The sequence below is a fragment of the Cervus elaphus genome, chromosome 11 (genome assembly GCF_910594005.1).
Source record: "Cervus elaphus chromosome 11, mCerEla1.1, whole genome shotgun sequence".
In the NCBI taxonomy this organism is placed as follows: domain Eukaryota; kingdom Metazoa; phylum Chordata; class Mammalia; order Artiodactyla; family Cervidae; genus Cervus; species Cervus elaphus.
Genome location: NC_057825.1, coordinates 75,115,347 through 75,124,952, shown reverse-complemented (window position 1 = coordinate 75,124,952; position 9,606 = coordinate 75,115,347). Strand labels below are relative to the sequence as shown.

At 50.4% G+C, this 9,606-nt stretch overlaps 1 protein-coding gene across 1 annotated transcript in view; it reads left to right on the top strand.

The window, feature by feature from the left end:
- Positions 1 to 967: 967 nt before the first annotated feature.
- The window catches only part of EPAS1 (endothelial PAS domain protein 1), a 91,172-nt gene continuing 82,533 nt past the window's right edge, over positions 968 to 9,606 (top strand). Inside the window, exon 1 of the mRNA XM_043918103.1 lies at positions 968 to 1,071. Coding sequence (XP_043774038.1) covers positions 1,046 to 1,071 — 26 coding nt within the window. The 5' untranslated portion in view covers positions 968 to 1,045. The remainder of the gene's footprint in view (positions 1,072 to 9,606) is intronic.

Genomic DNA, 9,606 nt, shown 5'->3' with positions numbered 1-9,606 from the left:
TCCACGAAGCGCGGCACCCTGGGAGCTCGCGGTTGAGCCCGGGTCCCAAGGACAGGGCAGAGGTGGGAGGACCCCGGCTTACGGGGGCACAGCCGCTCCTGCAAGTGCCCCCCGAAACCCAGTCTTCGCTGCTGCTTAGCCCCACCAAGGTGCGCCTCCTCGGTGCGGGGTCCCGCCTACCTCCCGCCACCCCGCCGACCTCATAAACAACTTCGCTAACCGCAGAGGGCGGGGGCGGGGCGGGCGGGCCGCTGCCGAGCCTAGAGCGGGGGCAGCGGGGCGGGCCGGGGTCAGGGCACAGGCTGCGGCCGCGCCGCCCGATTGGCCGGGACGCCGTGGGCCGCCCCCGCGCGCGGCGCGGGCGGGGCGGGGCGGACGGGGGCGGGGCCTGCTTGCTTGCGCGTGCCCTCCCCCCGCCCGCTGCGCCCGCGCCCCTCGCGCCCTCCCCACCCCCGCCGGCCGCCGGAGTTTTTAAAGTGGGCTGACCGCCCCGCGAGCCCGACATTCGGGAGCGGCCCGACGCACGGCTCCGGCGCCCGCCGCCTCCCGCCCCAGCTTTCCTGAGGCGGCCGTACAATCCTCGGCAGTGTCCTGAGACTGTATGGTCATCTCAGCCTCCGCGTCTGCCCGGCCCTGGACTCTGCCAACTCCCGTCGTTTTCAAGCCACTTCTTGTATTTCGAAAACCCAGAAAAGCGACTCCTGACTCCTTTTCGAAGGAAAAAGAAACTTCAGCCCCCTGCTCGCTGCCCCCCGCCCCCCACTTTTCTTTTTGCGTTTGACAGCGTCCTTCCACTCCTTTCCCGACCCCGCCTCCCGGTGCAGGTTCCTCCCTGTCACCTTTCTCCACCCACCTCCCCCGCACCAAGCCTGCCGCCCGCAACTTCCACCTGACCGTGCGGACGCTCGGGACCTGCGAGCACCTGGCACCTTTCACACCGGCGTGGGCCTCGAGGAGTGGGCTAGGGCCACAGCGAAAGTAGCGGCTGCAGCCCCCACCGGCCCTGGAGCTCAGGTGCTCGGAACCTCAAAGGGCCCCAGCGACAATGACAGCTGACAAGGAGAAGAAAAGGTAAGCAGGCGTCCGAGCCGGCAGGGGAGTTGGTCCGGGGTGGGGGTGGCGGGGCTCCCCGCGAGACCGCCGCTGGGAGAGGAGCGCAGAGGGGACTTTGAAGACCCAGGGATAGATTTGGAAGGTTTGGCAGGGGAGCGCAAGTGTCCAGTCTGGGGACACGCCGCTCGGGCTTCGCGGTCGAGAGTTCTGTGGCCCGAAGGAGTTGGGAATCCGCGCCGGGAATCTGACAACGAAGCCAGGAAATGGCCCTAGAGGTCGGAGGTGCTCCCGAGGTACCTTCCAATATCTATCCCCCTCCAAGCCCCGCACCAAACTCACGCGACTCGCGTGAACGTTTGAAACGACTTGAAACGTTTCTTGGTTGACTCGCTCAAGTCAACTTTTCGACTTTCTCACGGCCCACTTGAGGGGCAGCATCCACTCTTTTCCTCGGGACCCGTGGGGTCCTTCTAAATGAGCTCTGCCCGCGCTGCCTCCCAGAACTGGCAAGGGGCCGGAGGCAGAACGCGGCGCTGGCAGGGGCCCCGGCAGAGCGGCCAGGGCGCAGCGAAGGGACCCACTCCAGGGCTCCAGACCCCACGGAAGTTGGGAGAAGTCCCTTTCCTGATCCCGCACCTTGCCTCGGCGGGGGAATGGGTAGTGGGCCCAGCTGCCTCGCGGAAGCAGCCGTCTCCGTGCGTGGGGAGGGGATGGCGACACCGGGCACTCGCGGCAGGTCCCGGTGTCTCTCCCAAGAGGACAGAGAAGGGCAGCCACGATCTGCCCGCTTGCCCTCGCCAGCCTCTCGGCACTGGGTGAGAGGCATCGCGGGCCAACTCTCTCTGCCCTCCTGCCCTCTCCCGGCGAGGGTGAGAGTGCGCGGCGTGGCGCGCAGACGTGGGAACCACCTTGCCCCCTGCCGTCGTGCGCAGCTTGCAGCCTGGCTCCCCTCTCCTCTCAACCTCCACTCGTGCCGCCCCAGCGGGCTGGAGCTCTCGGCCCGGTGTTCGACCGTGGCTGGCGGGGCTGGGGTGCGGAGAACTGTAATTGAATGCGTGCTGGGCCGGCTGAAGGATCTGAGCCTCCGGAGATCAACTGCTGGCGCTGGCGGGGGGGCTGTGCGGTGGTTCGGAGATGTGGGACCCAGCCGCGATGGGCGGGAGTGACCGGCCTCGAACCCGGGAGCCCGAAGAGCTCAGTGCTTGGGTCGATTTACTCGTGTTCCGACTTCGGGACCGGAGCCAGAAACCGTGTATCCTCTGGTCGAAAGCGGCGGTTCCCACCTCGGGGCACCGATAAGGGTTTGATAAACGGGAGCAAATCGCGCCCTATCTGGCAGAGCGCCCGGGCCCTTCGCTCCCGGATTGCCGGTGGTGGAGGGGAGAAGGGGAGGGGATTGAGTCTAACTGCGAGTTTACGGCCGCAGCTGCCCCTCCCGCGTCACTGCGGCGCCCCCAGGCCTGAGATGGCTGAGGGAGTCTTGCCCCGGCCGATCTGGGCCCCGGAGACCGCAGCGGGCGCGCGCCCCCGGAGGCCTCGGAGCAGCCCTGGAGTCTTCTGTCTTTGAAGGGCAGCGAAGCAGGGAAGGGACATTAAGGTTCCAACGCATTTTGTAAGCCCAGTATAGCCTGCCAATAACAATGATTGAACAGTCAAAAAACAAAGTTATAGTCAGCTCCTCTGCGCGCACGCTGGGCTCCGGAGCCGGTGAGGGAACTTATTGTACATTTTACAACTGTGATGCCTATCGGCGAATGTTGCAATCGCGGAGGTGGGGCCTGACTGTAGTCTTGACAGATGTGTGAGGCGTCAGTTTCTCCCGCGCGGCTGTGCGCGGGTTCTGTGCTGTTACATATGTTAATCGTTTCAGGAAACTTGGGAGCAGCGGAGAAGTTATTTCGACATACCTGACTGTAGTGCCTCTTTTGCTAGAGATAGAGGGAGCCAGAATCGGAGCTGGAAAAGAGTTGGGTAATCAGGCTCTGAATTATTCCCGAGAGCTTCAGGTTTAAGAACCACTGTGGGGATTGCCTGTGAGATGTCTAGGAGGCCAGAGCCGGTGGCCCTGCCTGTCTGCTTTGCGACTTGCCTTGGTTTTTATGTCGCAGACCGACGGGACAAACATTTGTGTCTCTCATCATCCGGAGTCCTGTGAGAGGCTGTCCAATTCATGTTGGGCTAAGTGTTTTGAGATATATTTACTTTTCTAGTCTGGCTCTGTTTGCTGGGGGCAGGCTCCTTGAAGGACCAAGGTATAATTAAAATACGTGAACCAGAGCATTGAAAGTTGGTGTGTCATCTAAGTGGTGATCCTTAGCTTTGCCAGAGTGCTTCACAAGTTCTGTATGAGGCTTTCAGGTTAGGATTCTGTGTATAGATTCTTAAGATGCGATTCTTCTGGTTCAGCAGTCTTTTCTTCCCCCAAATTCAAGATGCACGGAACATTCACAGTGTTCCTTCTAACAACAGTCGATCAAGAAGTGGGCAGGATTGTTTTGTTCCAGAACATTCATGCGTCGATGGAGATGTTAATGTTTAATAATAAAGAGTTTACTTTCTAAACGTTTGGCTGGCCTTGACAGAGGGTTTCAAAGTGTGCTTTTTTAGTGGTAGTGGGCATTCCTGCTGACATCAGAGATGGCTGGAACCCGAAACTTGCTAAGGGTGCTGCACTCACTTTCTGCACTCACCTGTCAGGAGTGAAGTGAAGGTCCCTTTAATCAGGATTCCTGGGTGTGAAGAACTAGAAACTGTCTGGGCTACTCACTTCCTGATCAGACAATTTTTGAGTCCCTTCCCTGAAAGACAAAAGAGTCAGGAAGTTCTTAGGTACATGGGGATTGGAGAGTGGTTTGGATAAATGTAAATCAGATCCTTGGATGCTCAGGGATCAAAGTCCATTCCCGGAGCTAGACAGCTCAGAGCTCCTTCCCTGAAGGCTTCTATTGCTTAATGTAGGGCCTCCGTGGAAAGAGGATCAGAAATCTCCTCTCCTGCCCCTGGATGTAGTTGTTCCTCTGCTAAAGTAAAATCAAAGTCCACCTCTTATTCAAATCTAAGGCAGTTTTTCTCAATGTAAATATATTTTCTATAAACATTCCTTTAACATTTGATCTCTATTTCCAATTGCATTACTAGGTAATAAGAAATTGATGTAACACAGTTAGATTCAGGTGAATAAAATTTAACTCACACAGCTTTTGTGAAGTTCAAAAGAATGCTGTGACTACAGGTTTTTTCAATATTGCTTATGGGAATCTTACAGTTTTATGTAAGGACTATTCCCCAGTGGAGAAGATTTCTTTGTGAAGTCGAGAACTACCTGTCAGTGGAGACATCCAAGAGGGTACTAAGTTGATTCCTGTACTGAATAAGTTGGCAGTTTCACTAGGAGTGAAAACCATGAAACAAAACTGTTTAATTCACTTCAAATGTAAATCAGTCGGTCTCTCTCTCTCTCTGTATGTGTGTGTGTATAGGGGATCCTCAATGTTCTAGGAATCTATTCTGTAAAATGTTTACAAATAGAACAGAACCAATTAGATAATTCTTAGTACTCCAGGATTTTAGCCCAATACATTTGAAAATATTTGCTGTCATTAATTATCTTAAGATTTAGGCTTTTCCACTTCTCAGGAAATCTCTCCAGTAGTACTGGCTCCCCGCACCCCCCCCCTCCGCCCCTCAGTTCTGGCTCATACCAACATGACTTTTTGTTTTAGCCTGATGAATCTTCCCTTTTGCGTTTGGTACTGACCTTCATTTATAGTTCATAGCAGGTAAGGCTTTTGCCAATATTGTGAAGTTGGCAGTGTTTGCCCCCAGGATTCCCAGTACCCTTTATCCTCACTCGCCCAGTACTAATGTCTAGTATCTTGATGAAAATTAGCTCTGCTGTTCATACCATGATATAAACCAATATGAAAGCGAATGTGTATGGAACACCTACTCCCTCTCTGGATAAAATGTTGAGACATTAAGGAATAAGGGATTTGGTCTTGGTCTTCAAGTTGTGTAGTTTGGGGGGAGGGAAGGACACACAAGGAAGCTTACCTAAAAATATAGGCAGCTGGCAGCTTACTTGTCACTTTTCTATCGAGATCAAACCTTTTGAAGCTAAAGAAGTTCTTAATCACATATAAGCATAATTATTGAAAGTACTATGTGTTTGGGAGTGGCAGAATGGGTTCCTAGTTTCCCCTGGAATCACACAGGAGAGGCCCTGATACCAGCATAAAGACTGGCTCTGAGTGAAGGTCAGACACAGATAGTGTCAGGAGTGATGAGTAGAGGGTTCAAGAGTATCCCTGGGGTGTTCTCCGACACCATAGACAGAAGGGCCCCCAGAATTGAATGTTTGCTATTTTTTGCACACTTGCTTTGGTGAGGGGCATGAAGGGAGGCACCTAGTAGGGGTCTGGGAGTGATGGGGTGGAGATTCTGGTCCCATTAAGGGTAATCGTGGAGACAGCCGAGATTCTAGGAAGACCCAGAAGGGAGAGGGAACTTCTTAATCTGGGCTTTGTGAGTGGGCTTCAGAGGGTGGTGTGTGAGTCTCTGAATGGCTGCTAGTGTTAGGGATATAAGTATTATTCCCCCCAGGGGAAGTCAGTTCAGCACTGATAGCCTTTCGTAAGTTCTGTGATCTGGAGAAGGTGAGCCCTTGCTCTTGGATGTCTGATTTGGTGATTGCCCTACCTTTCAGGGTCTTACTGTTCAGGTCTCAGAGAGGTCCACATTTCACCGCCAGTGTTTCTCCCTCCCTTGGAGATGGGGGAGGAGGTTGGCGTGTGCATCTAGTTAAAATTCTGTAGTGTGACTTAACCTTACCTGTACCCACCTGTCTGTCAACCCACACGTCTGCCCTTGGTAATGGGGGGATGGGGAGCCCAGTGCCCGGCACAGGCTTAGTTCTCGTGTGGTTCATTTTTTTACTGCTTCTTAAAATGGCCATGAAATTTTATCTTCACATTTTCCACCATCCTCAAACAGTTTATTGGAGGTCTTTTTACATACTAGGAATGTGTGTCCTTAATATTAATTATATCTGCAGTAGGACAAAACAAACAAAAAACCCTCAGTCTTGTTTGTGTAGGCACCATCCTCAGAATTTTCCATGCATGAGCTCTTTTAATCCTCATAACCACCCATAAGATAAGCCCTGTTATTATCCCCAATTCCCTGATGGGAAAGCTGAAGCAGAGAAAAGCGAGATGCCAAAGGTCAAATAGGTAGTATGGCCTATGGTCAAGGCTCGGATTCAAATGGGGCAAAATGCCTTCGGAGCCTTTACTCTTAACCGGTGATCCACACCACCTTACCTCACCTAAGATGTCTGTAAATACCATTCCGGACCTGTGGCAAGTAGTCTATAAACGATAACTGCTTTTGCTGTTGTATTTATAATTATTATAATTACTTTTCTCTTTTGTGACTCATCACTTGTTTTGACCCTGACACACAGACAGGGATCTGAAGGGCAGACTTGGAAGCACTGGAAGCTCTTTATTTTTCATAGGTTTTCCTCAATGGTGTGCGGGTTTTTCTCCAGTGGCAAGGACCAGGAGCTACTCTCTACTTGCAGTGCACAGGCTTCTCGTTGCTTCTCTTGTTGTGGAGCACAGGCTCTAGGGAAAGAGGGTTGCGCTAGTTGCAGCACGCAGGCTCAGGAGTTTTGGCTTTCGGGTTCTAGAACACAGGCTCAATAGTTGTGGCACACAGGCCCAGGCTGCTCCAGGGCATGTGGGATCTTCCTGGACCAGGGATTGAACCGTGTCCCCTGCACTGGCAGGCAGATTCTTAACCGCTAGACCACCAGGGAAGCCCTCCATGTCCCACTCTTAACAGGTGGCAGTAATTCAGTAATTACTGCAAACTTCGGACGCCGTTGTGCAGAAGAACCTGTGAGAAGCTCTTTATAACTTTTGAAGAGCCATCTCCAAATTAAGATGCACAAAACAGCCTCTGGCTCTAATGATCTTTTGAAATTGTAATCACAGGAAGGAGAGAATGGAGGGGAGAATAAAGAATAGCTATGATCATTACAATAATAGTACAGTGCATTTTTATAGGGGCCTTTTTCTGATGAGTCCTAAGCTTTCACAGTCATCACACCATTGGCCTCTGCACTGTGAACTCCGAAGGGCTTCTTGAGTTTTCCCAGTGCTCTAAAACACAATTGCGTGAACATGTCATTAAGGAGAGAAGCAAGCCATGTTGGCAGTTGCACATGACTCTGTGTATGGTAGCCATGCATGGCGTGCCCTTTGCAGTATCTGTGGTTTTCAGGTAGAAATGAAATGAAATGTTAGTCACTCAGTCGTGTCCAACTCTTGTGACTCCATGGACTGTAGCCCACTAGGCTCCTCTGTCCATGGAATTCTCCAGGCAAGAATACTGGAATGCGGTGCCAAATGCCATGCCCTTCTCTAAGGGATTTTCCCCACCTAGGGATCAAACTCAGGTCTCCCGCATTGCAGGCAAGTTCTTTACCATCTGAGCCAATAGGGAAGCTCTTTCAGGTAGGGGTTGGGTGCAATCTGTCACCAATGGTCTGATCTCAAGAAGAGTGACAGGGCCCTATGAGCCCTCTGGAGTCAAGAAGACAGGTGTGGAATGGACTAGAATGTTACCTACTTCTAAGTGGTCTTTTTTAATTCCCTCTAAATTTTTAAGACTACCGGTTAGCTTGACCACCTTAGACTTTTTCCAGAGGTCACTTGTACATCAGCAAAGCTTATCTGTCATGACCATCAGAACCTTTGCATATTCCTAGGAACATTCCGCACTCCCCCCACCAGCTTGGAAAAATTCTTCGGTTTTAAAGTTACAAGTAACTTCTATGTGAGATAATCACTCTGGGAAGCAGTTCTTTTTCTCATGTGGAAAGGTATTTCAGAAAAGATGGTATGTCAGTAAGGAAAACAACTCTGTTAAAAATGTGTGTATTGATTTGCCATGCCTGTGTCTGGTTTACTTTCCCAATTCTACAAAACCAAGGAAGTGGATTGTTAGAAATCTCTTCTTATATTCCTCCAGTGACTTTCTACATCCCACCTCCATGGTACCATCCGATAAAAAAAAAAAAAAAATCAAACCTGAGAGGTTAGTGCTAGGAATCACAACAGATTAATGATTTTATTGGATGAGACTATGTACTAAAATACATGAGTGAGGAAATGAGTCCATTTTCTGCAGTCATAGTTGTAATGTTGGAGGTTAACTAACCCTGCTTGTGGTGTTGGTTGCTTTCAATAGCTGGGGATACAGTCAGTATGAGAGTCTTTTAGAAGCTCATCAATTCTGTAACAGCTTTAGTTGACTCTTTTGGTCTTATTTTCAGTCTGAGTCTCCTTGCTCATGACCTATCACTGTGGGGAGTCCGTGGTTCCCTATGAATAAGGGGGCACATGGTCTCAATCTATTCAGAAGCATTTTATAAATCCTTTAAAAATACATCTAAGTGTATGTTTGGTTTTGGTGGGGGGGGGGTTTATGTAATAATCATTTAAATCACTGTGCTGGGTATCGAGTCGGACAGTTCTGTCTCTCTCTCAATGTTGTATTTGTATTAACAAACGTGTATTTTCACCTCTTTTCTCAGCTATTTGTAAGGCATCCTCAGACAACCACGTTGAATTGTCGCATTGCTTTTTCTTGGGGATGGTTTTGGTCACCACCTCCTGTACACTGTTACGAACCTCCATCCATAGTCCTTCGGGTACTCTGTCTGCCAGATCTAACCCCTTGAATCTATTTGTCACCTCCACTGTATAATCATAATGGATGTGATTTAGATCATATCTGAATGGCCTAGTGGTTTTCCCTACTTCCATCAATTTAAGATGTGTATTTTACTCTTGATCGAAAACAAAAATTCATGTTGTTACCACTTTGAAGAAGATTTGTTCTGAGTGCCTCTGTGTGGAGAGCAGAGAGAAGGAAGGGCAACACGTTATCCTAATTTTGTGCTTGACAAATTGAGCTGTGAAAAGAAGAGAGCCATGCCACCTGCAGTGAAAGCCAGGACTGGACCCAGGTGTCCCCTTTGGTTCCTGCTACAGGGTAGCAAAGGAGCAGGAGCACAAAGGGGGTGACTCAAGCTTCAGGGCCAACTACTCTCCTTACTAATGAGTAATTACAGCAAATATTTACAGGCCTCCTTCCTACCTTTACGACTTCCTGTTGCCGAAGCACTTTGGAGCATTGAGAAAGATCCTGGAAAGGACGTCATACCCAGTGGCAGGAAAGAATGGCTTTAACGTGAAATGCAGGCGCTCTGTTTATGAATTCCATGTGGAAACAACAGAAAATTGTGCCTGGGAGGGTTTCTGTTCAAGGGCCCATTCTTCAGAACTTGAAAACAAAATTTGAAAAATCAGTTCCGGACGGTCAGATGTGTGGGGAGTGGGACACATGATGTTTCTGCAGAGTGTTCTGGAAATTATAGGACAGTGCCAGTAAAGCACAGGTCGCTTGATAACTACTTTTTAAAGAACATATGACCTCTGCGCTGTTTTTCTGAATGAAGATAATCAAGCTTAATTAAGTATA